General features: G+C 33.6%; 1 protein-coding gene across 1 annotated transcript in view; it reads left to right on the forward strand.

Moving 5' to 3' along the window:
• Positions 1–19,680, forward strand: part of LOC111056207 — a gene marked incomplete in the record, with an annotated part of 336,828 nt that overhangs the window by 125,577 nt on the left and 191,571 nt on the right. The window contains 1 exon segment of the mRNA XM_039435672.1: positions 14,585–14,800. Within this exon segment, the coding sequence (XP_039291606.1) occupies positions 14,585–14,800 (216 nt within the window).

Below are 19,680 nucleotides of genomic sequence, written 5' to 3' on the forward strand. Positions count from 1 at the left end.
CACTATAATGTCGACCTCACTATAGCTACACACACATCGATTATTTGCTTTCTTTATAAATTCTATTCGATGAAACAGATTCAATCTGATAGAATTTATGAGGACGGCGAAATTAAAAAATCTGGTGTGGTGCACTCACACAACTTTCCTTGCCGTTATGAAAATTGATCACCTGACGCTACGGTAGTGTTCCCGCGCATCTCAAGTCTACTATTCAAAGATTAGAGCCAGCTGATGACAGGGTAATAACGCTGGAGACACACCAGGTCTGCTATCTCTTCATAGTGAATCATTTGATAGAATGAACAGTTGCCAATAGTTTGCAATTGGATAATCATATTTTCTCGATTTTTGAGTTTATTTTTAATTTTAGGTGAAAATGTTACTGAACATCAATTGTAGAGATTCTCATGCTCAATTTATTCTACTCGAAATCTTTTGTTTAAATTGTATCTGAAGCTTGATAATTGAGAATCTAAAATCAACTTTGCATAGATGGGGCTTAACTCCTGAAATTTTTACAGATATGGGACTTGTGGCAGTTGATAGAGCTTATCGATTTCAGGTATAACTTTAATCAAAATCGTTGGAGCCTTTTTCGAGAAAATCGTGAAAAACCCTGTTTTTGACAACATTTTTGCCATTTTAGCCGCCAACTTGAATCGCATTTGATCGAAATTGTTCATGTCGGATCCTTATATTGTAAGGACCTTAATTTCCAAATTTCAAGACATTTCGTTAATTGGGAGATGAGATATCGTGTACACAGACGCACATACACTCATACACACTCACACACACACACACACACACACATACAGACCAATACCCAAAAACCACTTTTTTGGACTTAGGAGGCTTTGAAAAGTATAGAAATTTAGAAATTTGGGTACCTTATTTTTTTTCTGAAAGCAATACTTTCCTTACCTATGGTAATAGGGCAAGGAAAGTAATGAAACGTATAGAAAACATGAAATTGGGGTACCTTGAATTTTTTTGGTAAGCAATACTTTCCTTACCCATGGTGATAGGGCAAGGAAAGTAAAAAAATAGGACTGATACTTGTAAAAAATAGTTTATTTCATTTCTCTCTACTCGTGTGTTTCAGGAGGCACACTAGAATTTGTAAAACCAGATCTTATACAGACAACTGTGGATGACAGGTAAAATTCATTTGAATTCATTCACTTCCTCTTCCATCTTCTTCTATATAATAAGAGATAGTGGGGTTGTGTTTGTTAAACAAATATCAATCTCGTGCACCTGGAAGCCCCAATTTTGATTTTACTTCTAGATTTTTCAGAATTAATGTTGAAAATTTCATTAATGGTACATTCGATTTCATTGAAAAATCACCAAATCATATGGTCGAAATTAAAAAGGAACATCTGTTTCTATTATTGCTTTCTACTTGATACCACTTAACCTCAATAATATTGTTTTGATAATTGATGGATATTTTCAATAATAATGATAGTATTTTTATTATAAATATTATAATAGTATTGTTTTGATAGTTAATAAATATTTTCTTTTTCACAATCTCTGTTTAATAATAATATGGTGAATGTGAATCAGCTGCATCAAAGAAATTATATCAAAAACATATGTTTAGAAAAAACATAGTATTGAAACTTTGTTCTCCTGATGCAATGTTTAGGCCTACTACACGTGGCATGGATTATTAATTTTTCAGCTAGAACAGTTCTTTTGATACAAAGTGCTAAATAAATGTTGTAAGGGTTGTTCTAATAAATTGATATAAGTTCAATGATTGACTCACCTCAGGGCCTCCTTGACGTTCATTTGCTCAAATAGCCAGTTGGGGTGGTAGATACTAGGCTACCGTGGTGAGCCAGAACTTAACCTTACAAGATAATGTATAATATTTCCAGTCTGAAATGCTCACAGAGACCAGAACACTAGTATCGGATATGCAGCTTATTATTTGCTCAAAGCGATTGGGACAATATTCAATAGGAATATTTGTGACGACAAACAAGTTGGCACAAGAAAATTTGTATTATTAATTCTCATGTAACGACTTCTTTTTTTAGATAAATTTAACTGCCTGACTTAAAAACTAGTGGCCACTAAATCTATCACTTACGTGTCCTTTGTCTAATTTTTGTTTGGAAGTGAAATTAATTTTTTTGCTTTTAGTTCAATTCAATGTGTTGGGCTAGCCTACTAACTTCACATTCGCGATAGATTATTGAGCAAACTAAATTCAACTTGGATTTTACTTTTTATAACATTTAAGTTTCTAATTTTTTAGCTCCAACTATAATAATGTACATTGAGAAAACAAATAAAACATTTAAAAATAGTTGAGATCAATTCATGTATCACAGCCATTCAGGAAAAAATCGGAACAAGAACAGAGCATCACAAGATTTTTCTCATTTCTACCTCAAGAGTCAGCTGACTTTTGAATTACCAACCCAATGAGAATATAACTATTTTATGAATTTGTCATTTTAGTTGCACCAATCATCCCACACAGCACAGAAAGTTTCAGATATGTATCAATGATAAGAAAAATATACATATCACATGATATGTCTCTGATACACATCAATTAGATATCAGAAATGGCCGTTTTTCAACATAGCAAATGCTATCTTTCAGTTATCTATCATATACCTCTCTTTGAAACTTACCTACAATGCATCTTTTCTGCACATGCGCTGTGGTACCGTTTTGGTGAGCATATTTTCAACGTATTAGATGTTATCTCTCAGTTATCTATCAGATACCTTTCTTTGAAACATACCCATAATGCATCAATTCTGCACATGCGCTGTGGCCCAGTTTTGGTAACCATTGCAGTTTCAGTTCTGCATCACTGAATAGTTTGTTTACTGTTTGGAATTCGCCATTTTCGTTTTGTTTACTGACGTTTGGAAATTGAAATCTTCAAAATATTAGTAAGTATCTAACAAGATTTTTCTTCTTGGTATTAGAAATATGGTGTTCTATATTACTTTTCCATGAGCCATCAGATACATTTTACTTGATAATTGTATAGTTTAGCTGGTCTTTTTCCTGGCAGTTGGCTTGTTTTGAATCTTTCCTTTCATATATTTCCTTTCATTTATTATTTCATTAATAATGAAATAATAATTTATCAATTCGAAATGTCTAGAAAAAATCCTAAATAAACATGGAGCTTTCTGTCCTATCGTACCGTGACGTGACGTCCCAAAATGTGGGTGTGAGTGCTGTTATCAGGTCTGGCTGCAACTTTCTACAACGTTGATGGAAAGATACATTTTCAAGATGTTCAAAGTTTTTGAACTGGTAGTATTATAGTCCACTAGACAGCTGATTTATGATGAATAATTCTAAAGTCTGATTTTTACGGTAATATTGGCGTTTAAAGGAGACTCCTTTTCCTTTTGTAGTATAATTTTGTAATGCAAAATTTCAAGATGCCTCGACGCGAACGATACGTCGACGCAAAATTCAAAAAGGAACATACCTGTAAAATTTCATGAAAATCTATCACAGCGTTTCGCCGTAAATGCGGAACATAAATATAAACATAAAAACATAAAGAGAAATGCAAAACCGTCGACTTGAATCTTAGACCTCACTTCGCTCGGTCAATTAAAAGTAAGTATGTAGGTGTGTGCCACAAAATAGTAGAATTTCATCTAGAATCAGTTTCAAACCAGACCCCAAAATCACGGAGAAAATATATCAAAATTGTTTGTACTTGTCATTTTATTGAGCATCTTGTTGTTATGATAATTCGGAATAAAAATACTTGAAATTGTCACAACCACAATCATATTTATCACATGACGGGATACTGGTTTTGGTTGATACTTCATTGTCAATCTCTGGTAAACTTAGTAAACTAAAAACCAGTTAACTGGTAAACTTGATAGTTTTTCAGAAATTGACAATGGTGTAACATTCTGAAGGTATTAAGAACTTACTGCTATCAAGCCTTTGTTCTTCAAATGTGTGTAGAATGTTTCCGTGTTTTCTCTGCTTTTATTAATTGGATGAATCTAGCACTTACGTTTAATCCCACGGCGCTTAATGCGATGATACAATGACCACATAGCAATAACTCTTTCAGCATTATTATAATTTTAAATTATTCTTATTTTTTATCAAATTATTTTCAATTAAATTATTTGTTATTACTTTTTTACTCAATAAAATCGTCACACAACAACGAAGTAACTGATTGTTTGAACGGAAACATGCAAAAAAGTGTCTGCAAAAAATGTTTGATGAAAAATCGGCCGTCCAAAATCGGTGTGTGTGCAAGTAGCCACAGGTGATCAATTTTCATAAGGGCAATGAAAGTTGTGTGAGTGCGCCGCACCAGATTTTTTTAACCATCTGTTTCGAAGAGGTGGTCTTTCTAGATTGTAGTTCTATATTAACATAATATTATTTTATATCCATGTCCCATGAATCAAATTTGAACATCAATCTATATAAAAAGAGAGAGTAGGATTGTGTTTGTTCGTGTGTTCGTTTGTTTGTTTGTTCGCATCAAAACATGTCAACTTGTGGATTGCATACCGGAAAAACGAGAATGATTTAGATGTCCAAATTTTGCACATATATTCTAAAAATATCAATCTCGTGCACCTGGAAGCCCGAATCCCGATTTTCCTTCTAGATTTTTCAGAATTAATGTTCAAATTTCATTTATCAAATCAAATCAAATCAAATCGTTTATTGCACAAAAAATACATACAGAATACAACAAAAAGGAAATTGAGAACTTTGTGCTGCACGTCGGCAAAAGAAAACTTGTACGCCGACGTGGAGTCTTGAATCTTATTCACTTGTACATTAATATTAATATATAAAATAATAAGTATAATGTTATAGGCTTACAATAATTAACATTCAACCAACTCAATATCCCATTCTAAGAAATAACAATAATTATAAAGATATACATAAAGCTGAATTTTAAATTCATACAACATTAATCAATATCAAACCAAATCATCAATTGAATAAAAATAATTTTCTTTCACCCAGGTATTTTAATTTTCTTTTATTTTAGGCTCCTTTATCAACCATCCTCTTGGAACTTTATTATAGAGGTTATTTCTCAAATATGAAATACTTCTAAGGGATAGGGTGCTGTCAACTCTTTCAATTATGATTAGGTTTTGAGCGACTTGTCTAGTTACTCTTTGAAAATTTTGCATATTTTCAAATATATTTCAATAGTTATTTGTGCAACTAGTGCGCAAAGTGACAGTTTGATACACCGAAAGAAACGTTTACACCCGAGCTGTAGGCGAGGGTGGAATGGCTTCTTGAGTGCAGCAGAGGAACTTTGCACTTGTATTTCACATTAAATTTTTCCTACAGTTACCATTGAATATGAAAAGTGGGTAATTATGGATAAAATGATGGCTGAAATCCATCAAATGTTTGTTTGTGTGATGCTGTTATTAATAACAACCTTAATTCATTTAAAAATTAATAATCCAATTGAAGTTGAAAATTCTCAGCCAAAGTTCTCATTTTTATTCATTCAAGAATCAGAAAAAATACAGATAAAAAAAATTCGCATTTAAAATACACGCCAAAAGCTGGTTTGGAAGACTGCAAAATGGCTGAACCGACAAGCGCGCGACCTAGCGGGAAGAATCGTACCTAACTTCGTTCTTTCATCCAGCTGAAAACAATATGCAGATATTCACAATAATTATGATTAACTAGAATTAGCGAAAAATACTATAAGTAAACTAAAAAAATATTTATAAAATAACATAGACAACAGAAAATATTTTATTGTAGTATATTCCAATGTTATTTTATTAATTTTATTGACATGGATTTCGAACGGTAATTATTTAACCTGAAAATTCGAATTTCAAAATGTGTGTTTGCTACATTTCTCATTGCTTGGAGTTGAAATAATTATCACTATCAATAGAAAATAAACATTATTAATTATTAAATGATGAGAAGTTATTATTTAATTATGATTTAGATAAACATTATTCTTGTTTTGGATTTCTAGATTGGGATTTTATCATAAATGTAGGGTAGCCATTGAAATGATTCTCATCTAAATCTAACCAGTCATTGTTACCAGCTTAATTTTTGTTTTCGTGCACTAATCCTCCATATAACCCACCAACTATTTTGTGTTGCCATGTTGCAAATCTGGAGTGCAGAAAACTTTTTTCCCGCACTAGAGCGGAAAAGTGATTCTTTGCGTTCTGTAATCAGTGCAGGAATGGCCACTTTTCAAGGTAACTGTAGGAAAACATATTTTCTAATGGTACATACCATTTCATAACAAAATAAAAAATCACCAAATCATATGGTCGAACTTAAAAAAGGAACATCTGTTTCTATTATTGCTTTCTACCTTATACCACTTAACTTCAATAATATTGTTTTGATATTCGATAAATATCTTAAATAATAATGATAATATTTTTATTATAGATATAATTCAAATTCAAATCCAAATTAAAATTTTATTTATCCAAGTACGTTACAATACATTCTGGTTTATACAAGAATCTACAATAAATTACAGTACAACAGCCAATTATGCAACAAATTTCACATATTATGAAAGCTTATTAATTACAATGAAGATTGAATGCAACATTAGAATATTGATAATATAGTATTGTAATGTAACTACATAAATCAGCGGTGTTTCAACAATGAATAAATGATAATTTCAATGAATAAATATACACCCCACTATAAATTATATGTGTTGGGGTATAAGTAATTAGTTGCTTATTGCGTATTATAATAACTATTTACAAACTTCATTCACTGATATGGGATTGAGGTTTTTTATAATAAAATAAGTAAACATTTATAATACAAACATAATTATGAAATTAGTAGATAAATGTTAATGTTCTATTAAGGATAATAATAAGAAAGTTTATTTTTAGAAAAATGAAAAACAGTAAAGAGAAGAATGAAGAATAAATAGTTTCAATATTTACAGTCTAACTAAATTTTCACAATTTTCCACTCCAATATCAACCAACCAGGAATATAAACTTTTCTTGAACCTGTGTCTATTGAATTCTTCCCTATCTCGGTATTGAATTGTAAATTTTTGGTCCCAAATATATGTAGTTTCTTTGCCCAAATGTAGTGTTCATCCTTGGTACTATTGAATGCGTGTTTCTCTGCATTGTTTGATGGTTATGATCTGCCAGTCTTATGTGTTCGTTGTTTCTCCTCATTCGCGTGATGATAGCCTGGATGTAGAGTTGTCTTACACTCAGTACTTTACTGTCCTTGAAAAGAATGTTCGTGGGGGATTGATTCTCCTTGAAGCCTATTATTTTTTGTATTCGTTTTTGAAGTTTATAGAGAGGTTCAACATGTATAAAATTCGTAGCTCCCCAGATGATTATGACGTATCTTAAAATTGATTGCACTAAAGAAAAATAAACAGTTTTTAATGTCTCATAGTTGAGGATTTTACGGAGTTGATAGAATTTGTAGAGAAGCTTCCTGATCGGGTAATTGATAGATTAATGTCCTTGTCCCATTTGAGTTTGTTGTTCACTATTGTTCCTAAATATTTTATTTCATTGACTTGTTGAATTGAAGGGCAATCACACGGGTAGTTGGTGCTTCCACAGTGATGCAGGATTATTGAAGAATCCGGTGGTATCGTCCGTTCTGTCAGAGAAAAGGCTAAAAATTTCGTTTCTGTTGCATTTACTGTAAGCAAATTTTCTCTTAACCATTTATCGACTTTCATTAATTCTTCCTGTGCCAGATTAAAAACTTCCTCCCCAGGTGTTTCCTTCAAATATTATACATGTATCATCAGCTAAAGCTATTACTCTTCCTCTTACCTTAATTGAACATAGCTCATTTGCATATGTCAAATACAGAATTAGCTCAAGAACTGTTCCTTGGGGAATCCCAAACTTCATCGTTTCCTCTGAACTGAGATGTTCTTCAACTTTGACTTTCTGATACCAGTCACAGAGGTATGATCTAAACCATTCTAGAGGAACTCCTCTAATTCCCATCCCAGGTAGCACACCTACGTGTTTCCAACGTTGAAATTTGGTTGTTGAGGTTGAATAACCGTTAGCGGTTGAATTTTTCAACGTTTTAAATGCAACATTGTTTTCAACGGTTGATCTATTGTTGAAAACACGTTGAAAACGAGCTTCCAATTCCACCACTCACAGCGCTACAGTAGTCCTTACACAAAAACGGATCTATCAACGACGATCGACTGATCAACGCCATTTCATGTTTGAATTCTCATCACGTTGATGAAAGCTGTGAACTCTTTTAGAAGAGTCTACCTATTCCACTTTGACTTGGTAAGTTTATTTAATTTATTATTCTTATTTAAAAGATGAGATTGTTTGGTGATTTATTGTCAAAACTTCAAAACAAATATTGTGTGTTGAACATAATTATGTTTACATTTGAGGTTAGGGTTAGGTAAGTTATATTATGTTTAAATTAGAGGGCTCTATTTAATATAATTATTAAAAATTAATATAATACAATAAGCTTGGTTTTAAGTATTTTACATGTAGCCTACTACTTAACTTCCAAATAAATTACTATTACTTTGATTCCTGCACAAATATTTTCATTATGCTATCTATGTACCGTATTGTTTTTGTCACAGGACTGCTTGTGTTGAGAAATTCCATCGAACTTAATATAATAACACTGAACTTAATAAAATATGAATCACTTAACATCAAAGTGATTGCTTTTAACAAGTTCAGTAATTAACTCGGTGATCCAAGAAATTGAAACGGGTGTCCGGAGTTCAGCTCACAAATATTAACATTTTCCAAATATCATCATTCCATGGTGACGAAATTTAGCTTAAACTTGTTCATTTTAAAATTAAATTTTCAATTAATTTATGCATGTTTACAACCCATATATGTCAAGGATATTTTTGATTAATTTCATTGTGATTTTAAACTTTTGGTCTAGGTTTACAAAATTTAGTAGGCCAATAAAAAATGGTTGAAATATTGGGATACAACTGTTTTTTTTTTCATAAAACTAAGTATGTACCCACAGTAACTATTGAATTTTACTCATAAATCTAAAAAATAAATTTTCTACCGTTTTTATATAGAGCTTATTTGTTTACTTCTATAGGCCTAATGAAAGAGGAGTATTTCAAGTTAAAATTCGTCTATGGTACAAAATTTGGAAACCCAATATTCTTACTTTATTCTTAGTTCTTTTGAATGTTTGAACGAACAGCTGGCGTGACTTTCTCGTCTGACTATTGTATAGTAATGGACTATTTTTATCTAAAAAACAGTCATCATCTCGCCTTGTGATTCAAAATATCAATGTGTATAACAAAATATCAAATGTATAACATTATTAGATGTGCACTTGAGAAAAATTTCTGTACTTGTTGTTAAAAGTAATTCCCTTTTAACCATGCAACATCTGTATCAAATAATAACTCCTATGTGGTGGCAAAATTTCATCTGCCTTCATATTATAGAATTTCTTATTAAAATTGATATTACCTTATGTTTCAGATTCTATCAAAAAATCTTGTGGGTCGACTGTGGGCATTGAGACCCAAATTGGAGACGCTATTAAGGATTGGCTAAAATATGCGACAGTCAGAGTATTTTCAGTGGAGAAAAAAAGTAAAAAACAATCTAATTTCGTCGGTAATTAAAAAGTATTATGAAATGAAAGTGGAAAGTTATTTTGAAAGTCCCTTTCTATTGAAACACTGTAATAAAATATTTGTTTCTCTATTGCATAAATCACAAACTATCATCATACCTGAAAACTAAAATGTAGGCGGTTTATACGATGCCAATTGACAAGACAATAATATTGTCCTCTGAAATTTATAGCTGGTGTAAAGTATCAATTGAATCTTTTAATTCTAGAACCATCATATAGGCGTAACTAAATAAAAACTAATTGACAATTATTATTGTTTTGCCAATTGGCATAGTTTAAACCTGGCATAAATGTCAAGTAAAAATTTAGATGATCTATATATTTGCTAGAAAGAATTGAGCTATTTTTGCTCACCACAGATAAAATTATCATACTAAAAATTCAAGATTTTTAAACAACTGCTGAATTCTTGAAATAATAGTTTTAATTTATGTTTCTTACAGACATAAAATGTTTTTGAGCTTGGCAGAGTATATTAAATTACCATGGTAATTTGGTTGTAACCATCTTAGTTCTTTAAACAACCTTTCATCATACTATTTTTTGGATCAAAATTGAAGTAATATGGAAATAGAAAGAAAAATAAAAATCTCAGTATCCTTTTTGAATCATTTAAATAATGATTAATAATAGTGATTAAATAATTCAAAAAGGATACTGAGATTTTTATTTTCCTTTCCATTTCTATAAAAAGTAGCCCTATACAGAAAAGAGATGAATATGGTTTTTATTGTGTGTTTTTAATGTCACTTACCAATGTACCGCATTGCAGGGTAATATTCTGTTACATGAAATCATATGAAATAAATGGAAATATGATTTCGTATTTTCATCTCTTTTCAAATGATTCTAGAAATATTACCATGTAATTGATAAGGTACCGGTTCAAAAGTATGGCTAATTCAACGTCTATTTATAGTTGAAAATAATGGTTGTCACAACGTGCTTTCAACGTCTATTGTCTATTTATGGTTGAAAATAATGGTTGTCACGACGTGCTTTCAACGTCTATTTATAGTTGAAAATAATGGTTGTTACAATGTATTTTCAACTATTATTCAACGTTGAAAATAATGTGGAAACGGCGGACATTTTCTCGTGTTTTCAACGTTGAATTTAAACGTCTTTTCAACGTTAAGGTATTACGTGTTTCTAACGTTATTTCAACGTTTCTGTGCTACCTGGGATGGCTTCATTTCTTCAGCAGCAAACTGTGATTAACAGTGTCAATAAAGCTTTTGCTAGGTCCAGGAACACTGCTGCACATTTTTTGTTATTTTCTAGCTTATCTGTGACAAAATTTGACAATTCTAATACCGCATCTTCTGTACTCCTCCCCTCACGAAAGCCAAATTGATTCCAAGATGGTAAGTTGTTTTTTTTCCATGTAATCCACAAGACGATCTTTTACCAGTTATTCTAAAATCTTAGAAATATTGCTTATAATTATAAGTGAAATAGGCCTGTAATTGGTGGCATTTGTTTTGTCGCCTTCTTTATGTAATGGTCTAACACATGTCTCTTTCATAGCTTTTGGAAAAATTCCTTTTGACAGACTTAAATGAAATATGTGAATTAATGGTTTCACAATCACATTTTTTATCGACTTCAATGTTCTATTATTGATTCCATCAAGTCCTGGAGCACTGTCATTTCGCAGACTACTGATAGCTTCAAGAAGCTCATCTTCAGTTACTGGGTGAAAGTAGATGGAGTGTAGAGTTCTTGTAACAAGTTTATATTGGGATATGATTTGGTCTAGTGGTTTTCTCAAGGAATCTATTATTGTCTCCGCCATTTCTTCACCTACATTTGTGAAAAAGTTATTCATGTGGTTGAGCACAGTTTCTGGATTTTCCTTTGGATTGAGAATCCTATCATCTATTTTAATAACATTCAATTTAATTTTTGTTTTTGATTTAGAGTTAGTAGCATCTTTGATTACTTTCCACATTTTTTTTTTATCCTTTCCAGCTTCATACAATTTCTCTCTATAGTATTGGTCCTCTGTTTCATGAATTAAAGCTGTGAGTGTATTCCTATACCGACGATAGAAGTTGGTTAAGTTAATGTTGTTTGGGTCTTCCTTTCTTCTTTTGTTGAGTAGATTTCTGGTTCTTATTGCTGCTACTATACTACCTCAGGTGATCCATGTTGGATGGGTTTGTACTTCTTCTGCCGCCGATGCTGCTTGATATTATTTTGTATATGTTGTCTGAGAGTGATAAGAAGGTGTCATAAGATGTATCTGGATTATTATCTTCTAAAACATGAATCCACTCCTCATTCAGTAGTTTATTCTTCAAGCTATTAATGTCTATTTTCTCGTTTATTTCATGTGTTCCAGTTCATTTGCACTATTTCTCGAAATATGTTGCACTCCTAGAATTGTGGTGAAGTGGTCGGTTATTAATGATTCATAAATGATTGGAAAAAGATTATCATATTATTGTATAATAATAGTATTGTTTTGATAATAAATAAATATTCTCATTTTCACAAACTCTGTATAGTGATATGGTGAATGTGAATCAGCTGCATCAAAGAAATTATCTCAAAAACATCTGTTTAGAAAAAACATAGTTTTGAAACTTCGTTTTCCTGATGCAATGAAATGCATACAGGTTGTATGGATTATTAATTTTCCAGCTAGAACAGTTTTTTGAGATAAAATGCTAAATAAACGTCTATAGTTTCATCAATGAATACTGTATCAGCAATATGAAAACGCATGCTGTTAATAATATGTCTCTGAATAGATGTGTTGATATTTACATAAAGCAATTATTCTCTTCCATTTTTATTAAATTGAAATTCCAAAATTATTCGAGCCCTGATAGAATGACTGACTCACTGTACAGTCAATCGAAAATTTTAATATTGGAGTGAGGGGTATTTTGGCAAGCTGAGCAAAGAAATAAGGTCATATGCACCTTCTCGTTATATCTTCGAATGAAAAATTAGTTTTGTGGGTTGTCAAAACTCCCTCTGAAAGGGAAACTACTCAAATTATTCTCTCTTCTAGTAGAATAACAATGATCATCCATCCATCTATCATCTTCTATACTATAATAGAGGAAAGAACTGGATTATACACGTAAACAGGTGTGAAGGATAGGAAAATTATATTTGACGCATCATCACGTCTGAACTACTGGACTGATTAACTTGAAATTTCGCATATAGATTCTTGCTCAACCGAGGATGGATATAGACCTATTTCAAATTCTTCAAGATTTGATTACATAAAGTTTTCAGACTGTCAAGTTTTCAATATTTGTCATGCTTCCGGTTGTTGTATGGAAGCAGCAGAACATTTCTCTTGAAAGGGAAATTAGAAGATAGATATGATTGGGTATCCTTTTCGAATGATAAAAACAGATTCTCCGTCGCACCCAAATTTTTTCCGCCATTCTGGATCCACATTATTTTTTTAAATTGAAATGCGGTCATATTCTGATAAAGGATTTCCAGAGAAAAGGTATGGTGAAAACCGCACATCGATGTCTCAAACCATTTGTATCAGACCATTTGTCTCAAACCATTGAACAGTGGTCTCCATCATTTGTAATAAATGATTGGTGACCTGTTTGTAGAAGTATTTATTATTTAATCAAACATGTTTAAAAATCTTTGAGGAAGGAATCGAAACAATCAATGACTCATGTGTACTGGCAAATCAGTTTTGACATCTCGACTTACTCCTCGAATGATACAACCAATTGAGCAAACATAGAGAAATCAATCATTTCAATTACCACATTAAAAACCTTTGAAACAAAAAGGGGGCGATTCACCAGTTCCCAGACGGGAACTCTGTAAAATTGTTGTTGCATGGCATTTGATGGTAGAGGAAAGCAGTTGGTTTTTTTTTATATTATCAACTAGATGTTTTTCGAAATTTGAAAGAAAAGCATTTTTTAAGGAGTCACATTTATTTTATTCAAAAGAAGAAATTTCTGTGATATTCAAATGTGAATTTTAACATATTTTGGTTTCATAAAATTAGTTATCCTACATCTATTTTAATACAAAACAATTAAGGAAGGTTATGGAATTTTGAGCATTTAACCAGTTTTAAAAATTAAAAATAAACTTGTTGCCAATGATTATGAAAGTTATATGAAAGTTTTAAAAACATGATTCAAGGCTTAATTGATTTGGAATTTCTAAAAATTAAAAACAATATGAAAAATGAATTGAGATAGGAACGATACCGTTATACAGTTGATGTCCATCCTAAGTTGCCATGGGGATGTCCAGCCACGGGTCAGGTTGGTCTGTGTCTCGAGGTAGGCGATGGAAAAGATTCAAAATTCAAAATTTATTCTTATACATATCCTTTATTATAGTATAAAAAGATGATAGATATATGGATATATCATCCATCTATCTATCATCTTCTATACTACAATAAAGAAAAGAGCTGGCACGTATACTTGTATATAAACGTATACGTGTATACATGTATACACGTATACAGGTGTGAAGGATCGAAAAATTATGTTTGATGCATCATCTTGTCTGAACTCCTGGACTGATTTACTTGAAATGCTGCATATAAATTCTTAATTAACCGAGGAATCTTATAAGCCTTTTTTCAATTCTTCTAGATTTCATTACGTCAAGTTTTTAAATAAATCCTTGCGAAGCACGGGTTACCTGCTAGTTCTGAATAAAACTAGAAGGATAATCGAAATTTGGGCTTCGAGTTGCACGAGATTGATATTTTTAGAATCTGTGTGCAAAATTTGGAGATTTGAATCATTACCGGTATGCAGTCCACAAGTTGACATTTGTTCAAGCAAAAACACGAGGTAACACAACCCTACTTTTTCTTATTAATTGAATGGATAAATAAATATTTATGAGGGATGTATATGTGTTCTAGGAAGCAAGCTTTGATCCTAACAGTGGAGGAGGCAGTGAGATGGAATGGACAGGGTGTGGCCCTTGATCCCTATGAGATATTCAGGGCGTATCCTTCAGAATCTGAGAAGCCCGACAGTTTACTCTACACACAAGCGGGTGATGAATATAGAATCGTCTTCCATTTTAAGCCTCTTGAACTTGATGGTAAACCATTTGATGGTCTTACCATTGCAACGTGAGTGGCCATAGCTGGATTCTCTAATATCAGTAACAATGAAAATATAACTATTGAGGTCCACGTTATAGCAGTGTTTGATTAGCAATGGTATTGCTATCCTTGTCTATCATTCAACAAAGCAGATAGCGCTATCTTTTTATCGTTTTGCTCTGTTGCCAAATCGTCTTTCAACAATGTAAAATTGATTGTTAATAAGTTTTTCATTTTATTTATGTAAATTCATTATGAAGCTATTGACAAGACCTGCTGATCAGCAACAACGTTGTTCTCCTATCTTTCTCCACTGTCATTATAACGTGGACCTTACTATTTATAGTGACCCGCTGGGTTGGAGAGCTCGCTCAAGAACTGTTGTATTATAACTATAGTGTGGTTCACGTTATAATGGCAGTGGAAAAAGATAGGAGAACAACGTTACCGATCATATGTCTTGTCAATACCTTCTATAAGACGATAGCAGCATGGGAAGTTATAAATAAGCATGCTTGCTACTAAAATCACTAGAGCACTGGGGAATAGGTGCAAAATGTCCATAGATGATATCAATGTGTTTCTTCTAAAAAAAGTAGAATTGCTCTGCAAAAATATTCCCCAGAGCAAATTTGATTGTAATTATTACCTTAAGAAAATTGAAAACCCAGAGTCTAATTTCAAGTTTGTACATTTGAGGGTAGAGGACGTTTTTGATACAATAGATGAACTAAGCAATAGTGGTTGTTTAGATATACATGGATTGAATTCTTTAATTATAATATAGCAGTTCCATACGTTTCAGAAGTTTTGACTGACTTATTCGATAAGTGCTTGGACTTGGAGATTTTTCCAGATGAATTGAAGAAGGCCTGTATACAAGAATGGTGATAAAGCAGGGGATGGCAGCCAACAGGCCGCTGTGCCCTGAGAGGATGGACGGAAAGGGACGGCAGCCAATGGGCCGCTGTGCCCTGGGAGGATGGATGGAAAGGGACAGCAGCCAACAGGCCGCTGTACCCTGGGAAGATGGACGGAAAGGGACAACAGTCAACGGGCCACTGTGCCCTGGAAGGATAGAAAGAAAGGGACGGCAGCCAACGGGCCGCTGTGCCCTAGGAGGATGGAGGGAAAGGGACAGCAGCCAAACGGCCGCTGTGCCCTGAGAGAATAGACGAAAAGGGACGGCAGTCAAGAGGCCGCTGTGCTCTGGGAGGATAGGCGGAAAGGGACGGCAGTCAACAGGCCGCTGTGCTCTGGGAGGATAGGCGGAAAGGGACGGCAGTCAACAGGCCGCTGTGCCCTAGAAGGATGGAGGGAAAGGGACAGCAGCCAAACGGCCGCTGTGCCCTGAGAGAATAGACGAAAAGGGACGGCAGTCAAGAGGCCGCTATGCTCTGGAAGGATAGGCGGAAAGGGACGGCAGTCAACAGGCCGCTGTGCTCTGGGAGGATAGGCGAAAAGGGACGGCAGTCAACGGGCCGCTGTGCCCTGGGAGGATAGGCGGAAAGGGACGGCAGCCAACGGGCCGTTATATTATTAATTATTTTTTCGTCACAATTTCAATTTTTTTAATCAACATTATTTTGATAGTGGAATGACATTGATAATGAAAAGGTATGCATGGAAGAGTATTGCAATACCTGGAGCAATCAACACTTTTGACTGTACAAAATTCTACAACCTGGTGTGATCGCACACCTCAACTAATCGGAATATATGTTTAGAGCCCATGTCTTGATTGGACCAGGTCCTGTGTCTCGATTAGACCAGGTCCTGTGTCTCAATTAGACCACGTTTCGTTTATACCACCTGGTACAATCGAACTACTGGATTAATTGAGGCATTCAGATTAGCCCAGTAGTTCGATTGTACCAGGTTTTGAAGCTTCATTATAGAATAGGACCTGGTATGCGCGGGAACACTAGCATCAGGTGATCAATTTTCATAACGGCAAGGAAAGTTGTGTGAGTGCGCCACACCAGATTTTTAATATTAAGTACTTTTGTGCCTTAGTAGGACTAAAGAGGGATATATTCCACAAAATTTATACTAATTGATAATATGATACAACTATAATTATTGATCAATTGGATAAGACAGGAGGAAATTGGAGCTTGAATGAGGATAAAATTGCACTCATATTACAGTTTAGACTAGAAAGTTTGTACGAAATTATTAAAAAAACGAAATAGTCTGTGCTATATTTATGAACGATTCTTGAGAGCCTACGCAGCCAAGAAAACTTCGATTACTAAGGATGGCCACTAATGACTAGTGTGTTAAACATGTGTGTACACACAAGCTCATCATGCATGTTGTGTTATCAGCACAAGGCTTTGAACAAGAATGGTGGTTGACAATTCTCAATTGACCCCAAAGTGTGCTTGGCTGAGAACGTTATTGAAAATCGTTTTGAATACAAATTAATGTCACAGACAAATGAATGGCATATCAACGTACACATTACTTACCACACTTATTATATAAATGATATAAAAGACCTCAAGAACCATACTTGAAAAGCTCATAGCTCTTCAAGCAAGAATCTAATCTTCTCATAGTAAGGCCCATAATTATCCACCATCCATGTTTAATGATATTTGATGAATTGGTTATATCTATTAAAACTGTCTCACTTTAAGATAAAACAATTCACTGCTTTTACTCAGTTCATACCGTGACAGTAAATAGGGCCTCAAAGTAGCTCCACTCAGCTAATTCAAGTCGTTCAAAATCTTATTAAGTCAATATAAATATGATTGAAAGTTATTCTTGCATCTTTGTATGATAATTTTTGAAATGAGAGAGAGAATTTTTAATATTTACTTTCTTCATATTTAGTTTTCATGACAAATACAGCCAATCAAGCATTCGCTGTATCTTGCCTTTCAAATAATCAATAACATACAACAAAACGTAGTAGAATATTTCGGCTACAGTCATTATACTCACACCTAGAAATACATCCAAGTAGACAACGGTGGCATCCATCATCTCATTGTTGTTGTAAGTGTGGGTACAAACTTTTGGATGGAGAAAATCATTCCTAAATATTATATGAATTTTGTGGAATCGCTTATCTTCACCAAGAGATGATTCATGAGATATAACCTTGTAGTCAGTGTAGTTACAAGATGGCAAACAGTCACAAGAATCAACAAATTTCCATTCACCTGTGTCATAATGAGTGGCTTTGGCAACATTCACCGCACAGGAGCTGTATTCATCAGAGCATATGTATGTTGATTCGTTGTGTGGCATGTAAAACAGAACACATCCACATTCTCTCAAAGCTCTTTTGGTGGAGCACTCCATTAAACAGTTTTGTTGCGTATAATATTGAAAAAAGTCCAATGTTTTCTCTGTTGTGTTGTAGCATTGCTTGGCATATGGAACTTTGTACAGAAAATCGTTATCATCGATAGGATATTTGACGATCAGTTCAGGTTCGATGAGAATGCGAGAATTCGTTGATATCTGAAGACGATGCCATCTCATGAATGGACTTGGAACATCCCAAGGATTGTGGGATGTATACCGATATTTATAGTCCCTGCCAATGAAATTGGTGTCTCCAATATTTATATCCATATAATATCTAATGTATGATTGCCCAACCAAAGCTGGTATCTTTTTCAATAGTGGATTAAGAACGATTTCTCCATTATTCAACCAATTTTCTGTATATGATGGAAATCCATGAATCAATTCAGTAGTATTCAATTGGAGCGTGATGTTATACCCATCTGGGTTACCCAGTACTGAGTCTGAATTATATTGTACTGTATTCATCTTGTAAATCTTGGAAGGTGGAAGCATGTTGATGGACCAGCAGAGTTCCCTGAACATGAAGGTTGGACGGTTTTCTGCAGTGTCGAACATTGCTGCAAGAAATGCAAAGTTATCAAGAGAGATATTATCAAAAAAGGTTCCAAGACTCATATCAGATATGAAGAATCTCTCCCAATTACTATATGACCCATTCCCAGTTGAACTCATATTGAACATCTCATCAAATGCTTTTCTTGACATACCTAAGATTTCAGCCATCTTGTATATATCATCACCATGTTTTTCCTTGAAATATTCAACATCTTCAACTGAAGGAAGAACTGGACCACAAATGTTGACAGCAGGAATAGCCAGGGTAGAGATATGCTGCGGAGTGTTCGCCAATTCGATTGTCATGGGATCCTCTTTCCATTTATTCATCTTCATTCTATAAATTGCAAATAATGAGATAATAAAACAGATTACAACTACACACCAAAAACATCGCTCAATCCAATGTCTGTTCGAATCGAAAATGTATTTCACCCCATGTAATGATGTATTATCCAGAAAATTCTTGGAATGGGGATTCACATTTCTCCTTCTCCTCATCTGCCTTTAATGTGAAGTTTTGGAAGTAGCCATGTTCATGAGTATGGAAAACACAACAAACAAAATACACAGTAGATAATAGATCACTGAATTGAATAGATTAAATATCTGCACAAGAACTAGGATAGGGATCCTGGTACTCTTAACTAGACCACTCACTCGAATTTGCTATGTAAACTGGACCTGAACCTCCAACAGACTGCTTATAAATGAACAACATCAGGGCGGGGCCACTTCACTCACAATTCAATTATTCTAAGGGAAGGTCATCATGGACTTTGTTTATTTTTCGTGCTAATGGAGGTCAGAGATAATGTATAAGATGATGATTGGGAGCATGCAACTCATATTCTGAATAATTCTTATTTCCATTGGGATTTGCATGGGAAGGTTCGTGACAGGGCTAGCTCACATTACCCAAATTGAATGAATAAAAAAATAGGTCATTCTGAGGTGAAATTAATTATTATTATTATAAGTTGATTGTTGATAGAAAGGGAAAAGGAAAAAGGAGTTGGAGG

This window comes from Nilaparvata lugens, chromosome 9 (genome assembly GCF_014356525.2).
Source record: "Nilaparvata lugens isolate BPH chromosome 9, ASM1435652v1, whole genome shotgun sequence".
Taxonomy (NCBI): domain Eukaryota; kingdom Metazoa; phylum Arthropoda; class Insecta; order Hemiptera; family Delphacidae; genus Nilaparvata; species Nilaparvata lugens.